Source organism: Myzus persicae, unplaced genomic scaffold, assembly GCF_001856785.1.
Source record: "Myzus persicae strain clone G006 unplaced genomic scaffold, MPER_G0061.0, whole genome shotgun sequence".
NCBI classification, from domain to species: Eukaryota; Metazoa; Arthropoda; class Insecta; order Hemiptera; family Aphididae; genus Myzus; species Myzus persicae.
In genome coordinates, this window is record NW_019101794.1 from 157,835 (window position 1) to 174,301 (window position 16,467).

The 16,467-nt window shown below is 30.5% G+C and overlaps 1 protein-coding gene across 3 annotated transcripts in view; it reads left to right on the top strand.

Moving 5' to 3' along the window:
• LOC111030439 (fork head domain-containing protein FD4-like) overlaps window positions 1-4,925 on the top strand; it is a 47,087-nt gene extending 42,162 nt beyond the window's left edge. For all 3 annotated transcript variants that reach the window (XM_022309927.1, XM_022309928.1, XM_022309926.1), the window contains exon 3: window positions 4,407-4,925. In XM_022309927.1, coding sequence (XP_022165619.1) covers window positions 4,407-4,433 — 27 coding nt within the window. In that variant the 3' untranslated portion in view covers window positions 4,434-4,925. The remainder of the gene's footprint in view (window positions 1-4,406) is intronic.
• Window positions 4,926-16,467: the final 11,542 nt, after the last annotated feature.

Below are 16,467 nucleotides of genomic sequence, written 5' to 3' on the forward strand. Positions count from 1 at the left end.
ACACAAGTCTAAAAACTTATATTTTATATCTTGGAAACAAACTGTAGCCTGTAGGTGCTCATATTGATGAATAGATGTACTGTTAGTATATCTGTGGGGAAAAATGATACCTCTGCCCCTCCCCATAATTACTACACAGAGTATAACGCTAAACATATATAGATATACGTATATAATAATTATCATATCCAAGGCATCCCGAGTCCCGAGTGGTCAATTATTAAAAAAATAACTAATGAGTGTTGAGTGATTATGTCGATTTATAGAATAGTGTTTATTAAAGGCTTTTTGGTTGTTTTCTAATTGTTATATGTTATATTTTATAACAATGAGCATAATTAACCTACATATTATACGCATACTAATATAAACTATTTTATACTATTATATACATTGTACTTACTGTATATATACTTCTACGAACATCTCACAATCATAATATAACGATTTCAGAGATTACATTTTTGGCTGTACACGTATAGTCCCGAGTAGTGTACTATGAGAGGGTTAATTTAATAAAAAAGTGACAGGTACTCCAGTCAGCTAGTCGTGGGTAAACTGTACGATCTGATATTATAACGATTGGTTTTAGACACTTTGTCGTCCGCGAACTCAACAACTATGGTGGATACAGCACATCTGCAACCTTGCAAATCATTTATAATTCGGAACTTAACTATATACGCATAAAATGCACATTACACTATAATATTACGCTACTGATGATCGGAATGCGATGGCAGATCGCTGGCTGCAGTACAGCGTACTTCATATCATTGCGTATACCTATACTGTGTTTATTTGAAATTATGAATGATTCATAATAATTGTTTTTAAAAAACAAAATTGTATTTGAGAATTGAAAATACCGCATAAATAGTACAGGTTGGCGCCCATTTTCGTACGCAAAATCGTGATGTTTCTCAAGGGTCGGTAGATGGGTTTGCGGTGTATATTTATCATATTATATCGTTCAAACGTATACCGAGTCGTGCTATATACGAAAAGGGACAGACGTATGCGCAATTTTACACCACCGATTACGTACGTATAATAGTACGTGCGTAATTGGCTAATTTAATAACAGTAATATATTTCATACCTAAGTATTATTTCGTAGGCAAACGCGTGCGGACGAGCATAATAGTATGATATATCCCACGTATGGTGTCGGTCGAGAAGTCGTCGTGAGTATAGTTATAAATGACGTGTACCTACGGCCACCATCGGACCGACATTCAGACACGCGGGGCCCACAACATACAACGCGCGCCATAACTATAATGCTCGCGCATAATAATATAATATTATTACATGTATGTAATATGCCTAAGAGACGTGTGTGTGTGTGTGTGTGTGTGTGTGTGTGTGTGTGTGTGTGTGTGTCTATATATTATTGTACCATTAAATGGAATGCCGCAGCGTCAAGCTGTCTGCTCTGTTCGGACTCTCTGCCGTATACATATATATATATATATATATATATACCTACGGCCTATATATAACATTACTATATTTTATGGGTAGGTACCTACGCGTCTGCGTGTTCGTGCGAGGGCAATGCACACACGTCGCGTCCTCAAAGAACGCGGTGAAATAATAATAATAATAATAATAATAATAATAATAATAAATAAATAACCCGATGGAATATTATTATTACTATATACGCCCAAAGTAAATTACGACCACCACGTGTGCATGTGTGCCGTGTACCTATATGTATTATAAACGTTTGGCCATTACCGCGACGACACAAGACTTGTTATAGTTATATTTTACTCGTGTAATATGTATAATGTTATTGCTTTGGATCTCGTACACCACGTGATGTGTCTATACTGCAGTGCTGGCCGCCCGAAGTACCTAAACGAGCCGAACCATATTTTGTTTTTGTCGACGACGCCGAGAGTCCTGCTTTATCTGCAAGGTTTATCATGCTTTATAATTTAAGGGCGGGGGGCTTGATTAGCACTAGATGCGTGTTTTTTGGCCCTTTAAATTTTTTTTCAAATACACCTTTATTTATAAACATAATGAATCGTCTATGTTTTTAAGCTTTAAACATTATTCTGAATTCGCGCAGCTTCCACTTGACCATAAAAAAAAAACCCGGTATTACAAAATTCATTGAAAACACTAGAAGTCACCACTCAAGGTGCCACCTTGGCTCGAATTCCATATTTTAATTTAACGAACACTAGTTATTGAAACTTATGAAAAAAACCTTTAATGCGAAACTTATTTTACTCGAATAAAACTTAGTCTTCCCCGGGGATGATCCTCAATTTTGGACCTTACTTACGATCAATAGACGATTGTTTATTGGACGTGAATCACACACTGTCTCAGTAATTTAAACCTGTGTGCAATTAACGGTATCGTACTTTAGACAATAGTCACTAAATGCAGTTCGATTAGTCGAAGAATAATCTAGTTTTCATCGACGTAATTGAGGTTTATTTTGTATTTTTATTTAATTTCCAGTAAGATGCCGGGATAATAACTGGATCAAATAAAAACAGAAAATTATTCAGTATATATACCTATGAAGATTTTTTTTCGTACGCTGTTTTTATTATTCTTAGAAAAGTCAAGCGTTTCAATACTCTGTGAAAAATACTTAAATAATCTAATTAAAGAAACCAAGAAACCAAAATCATTACTGTTATCATCGTCATATTCGATTGGAACAAGTTTGGTAAACATTTTTAGCATTTACATACCTATGATGTACATTATACACTATAATATCATATCATACTATTCGTATATTAAATATTATAATATCGGACTCAAACTTCAGATAAACTTTATGTTATAACATAATTATTAAAGGATTATGTAAATTTTATTACACGTCTGATCTATGGAATAACTGCAGTTGGTATAGCGCCCGCGTATGTTCGAATGCGTAGCGCCGCTTAAAATATCATATTTATAGAGAAGACTCTATGCGGATCGGAAAAAAAAAATTGTGTAAAACCGATTTCGTATCCGAGGTTAATGGCGTTAATACGGCAATCCACGACTGCCTAATTGACTACTATATTATAGACTCAGTGATAAATTAATATTTTCGGATATTAAAACAATCCGGTTATCCGTACGGGTGACCTCGCCATGGCAGTGGATCTATAAGGCGTATATTATTGTGTGTGCGTTGAGCGGTGTTTCAAGGGTATAAAAAATAATAGAGAGAAAAAAAAAACTATAATCTAAATATTAGTTATACACGTCGATATTACATGGTATTATATATTATATTAGACGACGGGCATGGTGCATTCGTGTACGAGACACATCTTCTGACCTCTATACACACACGCTAATCGCCATATAAAACGGCTTATTATTAGTTTACAGCAACGTTTATTATTATTAGGTATTATTATTTTTTTTTTACCCGTCGATTCGGTTTTTCTATTTTTTTTTTATTTTTTTATGTAGGTACTTTGTTACCCATCGTCTTGTATGATATAATAAAGTTGAAATTCCTATGTATTTTATATACCTACCCATACCAAGAACGTGGTATTATATTATAAAATATATCATTATCTTTGTGTGTATAAAAACCAAATTTATAAAAAAAAAACAACTTCGTGGTCGCTCCTTATTTTATTTCTCCAAATTGAAATGTTATAGCATTTTATCTACAGTAAATATTGTTAGTAACGCAATATGATTTACCTAACATAACATACACTGTGTAGAGGGTATTGATAAAAAGGAATAGAACCCATAATTTGTTTTTCTCTAAAAATCAATACCCGGAAATTGTGTGATTAGTAAATTTATTAACTCATTCGTATTTATAAATAATGATACCATATATCGTTGTAAAAAATAGTATTATCAAATTTTAAAACCAACTAATGCACAATTTTCAATACTGTAATTAAATTACAATTTATGAGTGCTTTATCATATTAACCTTGTTTTCCATCATTATTAATTTATAAATTGTATATACATTTATAATCATAAAAAATGATTTAAATATTTTTATTTAAAATAATATTGTATATTATAATAAAATATTATTGAGTATTGACGCTTAATTAAACTAAAACAATATTTAGTTGATAATAGACTACTATTTTTAAGATTATAATATAAATTACACCATGTTATAAAATATACACAGAAACCTTATTTTGATTATTACTTTATACCTATTATTAGACAAATCAATTTTATTATTTATAATGAGTTATTGACGTGAAATAATATCGTGTCTAATTTGTTAATAATAACCTCCAGTCGAGTAGGGTGATCCGTTATAATATTACAATAAGAAAAAATATCCAATATAAAAGTTCTCGGATCAATTACACTATCTTAATTTTAAAGAATATAATATAATAGGAAACTTAATTGATGATTTTTTTTTTTAATTTCAGGTTTGGAAACAATGGTTGGACCGTTAAATTTTGCGAAGAGGAGACGAGACGAGGCATAAAACTTCTTTTCCGCGTTGTAAAACTGTTTCATATAGACTTTTAAATGGTATATATAATATATTTCTATGTACATATACATACTGTTGTATATTTTATTATAGCATTTCAATATTAAAGCAAATGTACAAAATAAAACAAAATTATAGACGAAAACCTTTTATGATAATCAGTGTTTATAGAAAACAATAATAATATATCGTAGCTTTAATAAAACATTATGATGTATAACTTACTATAGTGTCTAGAACCTACCTAAACTGTATGTCTGTATATTATAATGGTATTGTATTTTATAAATTAACGCTGTCCGTAGTGTTTCGATGACGGTGTAGATAACTTTGCCAGTTGTTATATTAAGTCTAAAAACTATTTACGAAATATTCGAATGTAATTATAATATTTTATATTATGTTTTTGCTTCTATTATAAACAAAATAAAAACAGAAATAAAAAGACATACGACATGTGTTCTATTAATTATAAGCAAATGTACACAACAGTTGAACAGTGTTGAATTCTGTTCAGTTCAACCAACCGCACACCAACATAATACACATTATATTCGTATGGATTATTGTACAATATATGTACAGTGTGGTTTTTGACGCGAACTTTAGGTAGGTATGCAATTGATTTGTCGGCCGTAAAACACAATGTGACAAAGTAAATTATTATAATTTCTCGGTGGAAATTAATAATCATTTCAACCTGAGACTTTTATATATGATAATAATAATATAGCGTTGGATTAATAACAGTGTATCGGAATCGTTTGCGTTGTCGAGAGGGGTGAAAAATCGTGCAGCCACGGTTAATTCGCCGAAAACATTATTGTTAAAAAAATATATTACATACTATCGTGGAGGCACCTACTCCACCTAATACATTTATAATGGCTGTTGCCTATATAACGGCAAAACTCATTTTTAATTTCGGTCGCTGCTTTCACGCGAATATAATAAATAATTTGTACGATCATAATATTATTATAATACGCATGTATGAAATTATGAGTACGAACAACGTTAGTACACCTGACGACGGCTAATACTTGAAACGCCGTCGCGAGTTTCAAACGACCCAACTAAAATTGTCTTGTACGAGCAAACAATGCAGCGATATCCAAACACGAGCATAACACAATACACTACGCATGCACACTGTTTTACTTGGCAATTAAAAGGAAAAAAATAATCTCCTTCGTTACAGTATATTTCATGTTGTGATCAATTATTTGACGTTTCCCGCCGACTCACGCTGCACACTCATTCGCTCTATCTTTCGCACATCAGAACACATACTCAAACATATTATTTTTCTCTCCGCAATATCATAATATTTTTATGCTCATCGAGTGTGGACCGCGACAACGTGTAATTATTACGGGTCAACTGGCACGCATGATATACGCGTAATTTAATACATATTTTTGTACTTGTGGCCAATATAACAACCTCCGTTTAATCTCTCCCCCCACCCCGCCGAAAGGCGCGTTTCGTCCGACACGACGGCGTGCCATAACCGCAATCGAGTAAAATAATAATAATAATAATAATAATAATATTAATAATATAATAATGACCAAGTGCCGGTGTACGCACACAAGCATTGTCGGGTCATCCGCTATGTGGAATCCTGTACTATTTCGATGTGGCACGATTCGCGGAATCGAACCATCGGTTCGTGAAGAGCAATAGATCCGCAGCTACAACCGCAACGTCTATTTGGTCTGCTGCGCCGACGTAGTCGAAAACGACTCGACCGCTAAGTGATATTAATAATAATGATACTAGTGGTGTTGGTGCTGCTCGTGGTAATATTATAACAGCATAAAGTATGAATTAAAACCAACGATTTTCTAAAAAAAAAAAAAAACAACTATACGATGACGGTAAGCAATATCGTCTGCTACGGAAATCCGCGCCATACGCGAAATGTATAATATTTAGCGAAAGGGGTACCTATGATAAGCCAATAAATATCATATTTTATTAAGTACGGCTTATCAAAGAGTTGACCAGAGTTGAATAGGTACGGTTCAAAAGATTTTGCTTTCAACAGGATAAAATTAGCTAACTTGTGTATTGGTACAATAACATATTTTCACCAACCTATATTTCATTATCTTTTCTTATTTGTTAACATAGGCAATGTAAATAGAAAATCGTATATTATACAATAGAATATGAAATAAAATGATTAATTTTATGTGAATACATCGATATCATGAATATCAACATGGTTGATTGTTTTTGAGTGATTTCGCTAGTCCACTTATGCACATTAGTAAAACCACATATTTTATACCATTGACTTTACATCATTATGACACTATAGATATGTAACGATGTGTGTGTTTTTACTACTTTAGGGGGTAGACATTTTGGGATCAGAAAAAATGCTTGAATCTTAAACTTATAGGGGGTGATTTCTAATAGAAATTGCATCTAGTTTGTACTTTTAAAAATTATTACAAAAAACGGTAATGCTTACTCAAAAACATGCTTGACAAAAAAAATTTTGTTTTTAAGTTGTTAATTAAAAATTAATAACCGTTGAAACTTAATACATTTTCAAAAAATGCTTATATTCAACCATTTTATATAAACTTGATATAATCTTTAAAAATTTTTTTCTTTTTGAGACATTTATAATCATTTGAAATTTTCTACTTTTCTTAAGCATTTTTTTGTTACTATAATATGGACTATAGACACATAAAAATGAACACGATTCAGAAAATATTTTGATATATTATACATTATACATACTATTTAGATATATAACTTGTAATTTAATCCCTCCCATTAAAAATATCTGTGTACTTTACTGATGTGAAAATACATGGTAATAATGATACATATTCTCCGATTCTCTATAAGCTGTTATTGACAAAATTCTTTAAAATCATCAACATTTATTGCTAATTATTTTATATTAGTATATCTATATTGAAAATGCATAGTCTTAAATTTGTATTGCTAATGCTTGAAAATTTAATACAAGAGCATAACCCCTATTCCTTTCTTTCAGAAGAACCAACTTCACTGTTCGTAAGTACCTATCAGAAAATAATTATATAGTGAAATATATAACAGGTATATAAATATACACCGCCTACTAATTTACATCCAATTTTATACATAAAAAAAATAAGGGAATTATTAAATATTAAAATTGTGTTTAACTTAGATCTTCTAAAAAGAAAATTAAAAAAAAAAATAGTTTTAAAAATAGTAACTAAGTGATTATAGTTCACGAACCCACCCCAAGTGTAAATATGATGTAATATATAATTTAAAAATGTTAAATTTAAAATATTTCAAAATCAATTATACAAGACAATATTGTATGCGTGACATCCAATATAAGAGCACCATGGCACCATAGGAATACAAAGTGCTCGACTGCTGGACACCCTTATAGCACTCCTACAATGGACTAAACTGACACGACGTTATACGTTTTCAATAAACCGCAAAGGTTTATTATTTTTGTGCGGTCGTTAATAACTGACCATGGACTCGCGCATGAGACGTGGGTCCATAACATTATATGCCAATAGTATATTATACTGTATACAACAATATATAAGCTATCCACATATTATGTTATGTACTTATTTTGTAAAAGAGAAATGATCAACTCGATGACATGTGCACATCTGCAGCCGCTGACCGACGTCTGCATCTGTGAAATAAATATATTATATCATCATAATATAATAATAAACTCACTGAACTGCGATCGCGTACTTTGTACACCAGCGATATATTATACAATATATTGTGCATTATACTTACGGACGTATAATATTATTATGTTTTATTCGGCTTTTGAGCTGAGGTATAATAACGAGTCCGACGCACGAGAGTAAACTAGATTCCATTCCACTCAAAGTGTTTTACTCGACAATAATATTCTCCTTATTCGGTCAACCGTGTGCGTGATGCGATTATTGTTCTGAATGCGCCACGTACAAGCCTAGTATAAAATTATAACATATACAATTATTATAACAATATAATGTTTACAATAACCCAACAACGCTTATTGTCAAAAGACAGAGATCGATTTGTGTTAACATTCGCGCAATAGCGGCCCTTGGATTTTTAAACGGCAAACTCTAGCCGTATACATTTGTTGATCACAATATAATATTATATTATAATAATATAATACATGCATTGACACACACGCAAGTCACCGGTGTTACGATCAATCAAAAACCCGCGGAGTCGCGTGTATGTACCCGGGTATACCACGGTATAAACATACCAGGTAGTACCATAAACTGCAAGATTGGGCTATAGTCACATAACGTGAATACCAATAATAGTTACTTGACCGAGTTAAATTTGTAATTGTAACTTGTAACCGGTTACACAATTTTCAAGAAACTTAAAAATATAACTAGTTCCATTCGTCGATGTAATTTTTCATTAGTTTTCTAAAAAAAAATATGTTCATGTACAAAATAAGTACATGTACTAAACATAGGTATGGATACATATTTCATTTAATTGTCTAAAAGGTGGCTGGTTCTTTTAATTTATAAGTATTTAAGGTTTGGATGAGCTCGTGTCCTGAAAATGTTGATCGATCTTTCATACTCGTAGGCGATTATCGCCTATGCGTTTCTATTATTTTTACAGACACATATTTATTGTGATAAATATAGGTTCTATATATTATAAATTATAATCATGCATCATGTTATGTGTACCCTCAACTTCATGCACACGACCATATTATTTATGACATAACTTATAAGATTATAAAGCTGCATATTAATTTCGGATAAAATTCAACAGTCGTAGACACGGGTTTTGATTAAAACATACCTACTAATTGCAGACGTGAAATCAATAAATACTCAATTTAAACTTTTTATCGCTTGTGTTTGATATCGGCAATTTTACGAGAAGAGAAATTACTACTATAGCCAAGGTGTTTAGTGCTTCACAAACATTTTGGCCACAAAACTTTAATTATTTTTTTAAAATTTTTAAAAACTTCTTAAAAATATTATTTACTTAATTACTAAGGATTATGACTTTTTTTCGTATGATGGTTATATTTTAAACTATAAACCTAATAATTGAGTACTATTTAAGTGATTTGGTTGGTAGCTATATTGCTTAAATTTGTGTCCGCAAATCGCGTATTATGACCGTACGTAGGTCAAGTCCAAAATGCACATGATTACATTACTTTGTCTGAAATTATAGTCAACAGTAGACTATATTAGGTATAATCTTACACCTTGACCATAGTTATATTAAACCTTTTCATAATAAACTATACATTTTAATCAAATCGAAATGTGTCTATAGGTATAATATAAAATACAATCGAAGGTGAATTTCAGCCCACACAGCTTACCACTTGTATCCGACCCTGTATAATATTATGTACGAATGCAGGGACCGAGAGATGGTCATTAACAGCTTAAATTTAAAAAACGAACGCTTATTATTAATAAAAAACTCATAGAAAAGAAAGAGAAAAAACGTTTATAATAATATTATTATAGTGTGTTATTTGAAAGAGACTAATAACAAAAAACAACTCTAAACTAAATTTAATGTATGTAAATTACGCTCTTTAGTTGAAATTTAATACGATAATGGCCGAATGTAACAATTAGCTCGTGAAACGTTTCAACACGTTGAGTTCGCGAATGACGCGACGAAAGAAGGCGCTGACAAGACGGTTGTCCATATATATATTATATTGTGTGTGTGAATTAATTACGCACATAAAAACAGGTTTGCTGTTATTATGTATTATCATTATTGTTGTTGTTGTTGTTGTTGTAGTTGTTGATATACACGTGTGCGTTTTAATTTTTTAATTTACTTTGGTTGCATTTTTCAGAGAAAAATGTGCATTCATTACACTCATACCGATTATATTCCGCCAATGCCAATAATTACCCTGTTCATATGTTCGGTTGTGCTGAACGTGTTGAAATGTTACGTAGAAATAATCTGATAAATGGATGGAATGAAATAGTACGAAAAAGAAATTATTTATTTTTATTATCTGATCCCATTAAATAAACATAGGGTTAAGTTATGCAACTCTGCACAATTCTATAAAAGTTTTGTTTTAAAATGTCTTTGGTTTATTCAGGACATTTTATTAGTGAAATATTAGAATCCATAATTAAAAACTACTTATTGTTAGGAATTTTAGAATTGACTTACTTTTAAACCAATATTTGATCATCGATTCTATATTGACACTAGTCCAAGTTTGTTTTTATGATAATAATTTTTTTTTTTATATATAATCGAACATTTATTAACCTAAGAAGGTTAGTTTTAGAATTAACATGTTTTTGTAACGATGTGGCATTTCAAAAGTTAATTAATGGTAAAATAGACTGTGCCGAGAGTCACTATTAGGCTTGGTAGTACAATTGACTATAGAGTAAATGAATTATAAATAAAATGAATTATACTATGAATATAATAAATGAATAATATTATGAATTATTCTATAATCAATGGTAGTATCTATAATTTAGAGCTACTAATATTATAACGATATGAAACACTTCCGTGTAGCCCTTACATGGTGTCAGTGAATAAAAATAATTTGCTACTGCAAATAGCCTTTAATGTCACATCTTCTTTCCACCAATACAATAACAGATTATGATTTCTTTTTTTTATTCATTACCACTGTTAAAAATGCATATAAAGAATTTTTCAATTGAACTTTTATGTTTAGCTATAACTTTGAAAAAAGTGGTCATGCTAAATCAAAATTCAACGACCACAATTATTAAGTCCAGTAGTGTGTAACATATGGGATCCAATTAAAAATCTTAAATGTGGGCAGATGGGCATTGATAAAAAGAAAATAGAACATCTTATTAGTAGGTTACATCCAAGTCTTAGATATAAAAATTGAACATTTCATACATAAACGATACTATTGTTTATAATTTGTCTTCTGTTATTTTACCATTACAATTTCAACACAATAAAATTCACATCAAAAGAGAAACAAAAAAAAATTTCACAAACTAAAACAAAAATATGAATGGTTTCCATAATATGCCAGATACAATATTATGGAAAGAAAGTTTAAGAAACCAAATTCGAGAACGGCTTCATCAATAATATAGTTGAATGTAAGTATAATAGTATATATTAATAAAGTAATAATATTATATTTTGTATTGTTACATAAAATAAATATTTATTCAGTAAAAATTATCCTGTTAGTAAAATAATAAGTTGTGTTAGTACTATTCATTAATAATTTCAAATCAAATCAAAATATTTTTTACACTTGCATAACTATAATTACCCAACTTCAAAAAATCTTAGAGTTACGGATCAAAAAACCAACTTACTAATGTGATCCCCTATTATAATATCATTAATATTTTTGGCAACCCTTCTATCATGATAACATTAAAAAGTGGGAACCCTAAAAAAATTATTGGTGGGTGACCGCCAGCTTGAAAATTGCTGGAATACGTCACTTATTAATGCCTAATCTACCTTCAGATTCTCTATTCAAAAAGTAAACTTAAGTATATTTATACCTGTGTAATAAAATAGGTACAGAGAACATTTTGATACAAAGTTCTTCACATATAGCTAATACTGAAACCAAAATTGAAAAAAATATATTTACATAATTTTTTCTTACATTTTAAATTTAAATGTTGACAAAATTAGATATTTAAACGAAGAATAAAAATGATAATTATTTTGTTGCAATTCAATTAAAATCATAAATTTTACTATACTTACTAATTTAACTCCCACTGAACAGAGTATTATCGTTCAACAATGGAGTCAGATATTACATAATATGAAATCTGAGATGTTTCGTGGTTTAAATATTCAATGATTTACATGAGTAATTTATTAATTTAATCGACGATTATTAATCAAAATAAATTCGTCACTAAATTTAATATATTAAACTGAAAAAATATTTTTCGTTAAATTTAATTGTTTTATTAGTATCTATATAATTTTTATAATTTTATATTATGGCTTAAGTTGAACATGTAAAATGTGTGTTTATAAATATGTTTTTCCCGTGTAATTTTTCATATTGTTTATTTTCATTGATTTAATTTGTTAGAACTCCAAGTTTATAATACGAGTCATTTTTTTTGTTGTTGTAAGGGGTGGCATATTTAAAAGAGCATAGTCAATGTCAATGTTCATATTTTTAGAACACCAAATATCACTGCTGTTACTGCCTGTTTTCGTCTTCTTCGGTAATTTTGTGTTTTCCTCGTTTCGTTTAGCTCAAAAGGTCTTTTCGTAGTTAATAAAATTGAACATTGACAAAGTATGGTAGACAGTACAGTATAATCAGACTTTTGAGGAAGTATATAGAAAAGAAGTCAATAAAAATTACCTACTATTATGGTATGTACTATGTAGTTATAGACATCAACAGCTTTAATAAAATACCCATTTTTACATATTAAAAATTCAATTGTTATAATCCCCTATACACATTTGATATTTGTTTTATTTGAATACACCTACTTTACGTATCCTACAACATTTAATTTAATTTCTGCCAGTTTGAATAAATTATTGTTTGTGGAGCTTGGAATTGAGTAGGAAACTTTGTATACACAGATTCCTGGAATTCTTCCAAATCATTTTTTTTAAATACCCATGCATGAATTGCCCATCATGAACTATAGGTATCCTTAATTTTGTATAAATTATTATTTATTACTAATGTAGGTAATTATTTCATTAATTAATAATTAAATCATTACAATGTTTCAATATAATTTTTTTTCTAAGTGAAAATTATAATTTTGTTAGTAGACAGTCATGATCATTATTTGCTCACTGCAGTCATGTTACCAACCCATTAAGCGACTAATGACGTCTGTTTATATGAATAAATTACAATTTGTCTGTATTCTAGTTGCATGCATGTACACTCATTAATTGTGTTTTGAATGTGCTTTTTGTTGTTGTTATACGCATAGAGTGTAATTATTATCATGCCCTTATACTCACTCGATTCATCATAAAGGTTTTTCAACTGTACATAGGAACTTTTTGGTGCATTTTAAACAAGCACATACAATATAACAAAATACTGTATCATGTATTGTTTTTTATGATATAATAATGGTGTAACTTGACTATCGATGCGTGAATGTTTCCTGTATTGGATAAATAATTGTCAACTGTCCCGAGTGGATTCAATTCATTTTCTGTTTTGAAATATCTATATGATGATACGTATATACGTATCCACCACAGGCATACAATATTATATTTATGATGATATCATTTCGACATTGCTCGGTGATGATAGTATAAATGATTTCTTAGTGGGTTTCAGTTGAAATAATTGAATGAGTCGTCCGATGGTAGGTTAGCGAAATAATTGAAAAATGTGTGGTTTTGCGGTCGCGACACGGGGACCCGAGCCTCATGTTAAAATGGCCGTGAAACAATTGCCGGGAATCCCGCTTCGATGATCAAGTATTTAGGCAGACGTGTATGTCGAGTTGTAGGTACCTACACAGTGATTTTTGTCACACGTTTAGGCGCATCCGGTTAACCTCAATCGTTCAACGTCCACCGTTAAAGATTAATAACGAATTCTACTCCGAAAACTCGTGAACATCGTATAAACATCAGCACAATCAATTGTCACGATTCGCGGGACGTAATATTATTATGTACGCGATGGTATGTATATTTTTGTGTTGACGTTTCGTTGTATGGTTGACAATAGAGAAAACAGTTTCTAAATATTTATATCATAACGTGCATTATATAGGAACCCAAGTTTTGTATATATTTTTATTTTATTCCCGCAAATTTATATAATTTTTACATATAATATTATACCTACTTCGATAGCCTCACTGCGTTTCCCACACACGTACGAGCGCCGCATTGTTTGAACGTTCTTTATTTCCATTGTCACCGCAGTTTAGAAAAACGATTCATTGCAGTGCTTCCGCGTATCTACCCACAAAATGTATTATAAATAATATAACTAATAATACTTTCCCGCTGTGCGAAGTCGTTTGAATATCTCGAATTAAAGGTCCGGTGTGTGGTCATAGTTGAACCGTTTCTGTTCAGTATGAGACGTATAAAATGACTTGCAATATTTTCAACTCCTTCGTTTTTTGCTAGATTATCATTGTATAAACGGTCAACATGTCAAGTTGCACTTTTAACGTAGGAATACCTGATGGCTGTTTTCGTCGTAAAGGAATTTGAGTTCGGCCCTGCAGTCGATCATTTTCACATACTTTGCAGTTACAGTTAAGTTTAAAAGTTGTAGTTTTGAAACCTTATAAGTTCGTTCCCTAACCCACAGTGGATCTAACTTCACTATTGATTGTTCAACCCATCACTTCTTTCTACACCACACAAAAATAGAAAAACCTCACAAATAAATTCCAATTCTAAAATTCCAAAATTGCTAGTCACATACTAGACCATATTGCGTGCACAATCCAATGTGCGTCAATGTGGAAACCATCTCACGTGACTTCAAAAGATGCTGAAACGTAAATGGTGCCTATTATATTATCTTTTACATTTACAGATCGTAAGATAAATAAATATTTATATATAAATAGGTAATTGTAGACGATGTATAATTATGGATCTTGACTCCGCACGTACACGTGTGGCATAAGTGCAAACATTATAGTGCTAATAAGACGTGATTATATGGGACATATAAACCATATTTATATGATTTAATTGAATGTCCCTCACTAAGTGTCACTCTCATATTAGTCTTCTGTATTTTAAACTTTAATCTTACAAGTTACAGTTAATTTGAACATTATATGTCTTCTTGGTGTCGAGTACTCAAGTGGTTAACTCGACACGATAACATTATATTTTATCCAAGCAGCTACTATTTTTATTTAAAATATCATACGTGATATTGAAGATAAAAAACCTATGATATAATATATTATATTTACATTTCTTTACAAATTGTATTTTGTTCGAACGGAAGAGTTTTAAAAACAACAAATTTAGTTTTTATAAGGATACACGCAATCGTTTTATATCGATTTTACCTTTTAAAATAGGACGTGAACAAATAGTGTTATATTAATCATTATAATCCCATTTGTTCACGTTTATTATTAAATTTTTAGTACATTACGAATTTATTGAAAGATTAGATTTAGAATAGGCGAGTAATATCATACTATATATTGTATTAATATTTAACTGTGAAATGTTTCAAGTATATAAATTATTTTTAATGACAAAAAATAATTTTTAATAAACTGCTAGTTTTAAACTGAAAGTGAAAAAAAATTTATTTGCAACACAAACATAATTATTTTTAAAACGAATCACGCATGTATTATAATTTATTCATGTAGTCATATACTAGGGTAGTTCTTGACAAGTACCTACTATAGGGGGTGGGCGAAAATATTTTGCATACCTATTCATTGTACCTTTACATTTCACTTTTTCACTGAGAGGTGCGCGAGACATAATTGTGTGTGCTAATTACAACTATATTACACTTTATGCCCGTATATGTAATATGAAAACATTTTTTTATTATTTATATTGACGGCTGTGTTGAGTGATTATGACTCGAAGACAAGTAACTACGTATTTATTTAACATTTACAGACCGCGGTAGTGACCGACCATCTGCCCCGTACCCTATAAAAGCGTTACAAAATCAATATTATTTAGACTCTGAATTGTAGAAAGAAGAAAAATACTTATGTCATATTTAAAAAATCTAAAACTAAACATTAAACTCTTGTCTAAGAGCTTATTATATTTTATTTAATAATATTGTTTAATACCAATATAGTTCAAACGACAAATACAAGTATCGATTTTGCGATGACAAGGTTGCGGTAGTGTTGTATTATATACAGCATACATACAAACCTACTCGCGTACATCCAGCTTCATCGCGCGGTACGTCAAAGTTGCGGAAACGATAACCGGAAACACGACGTCGATGTTTC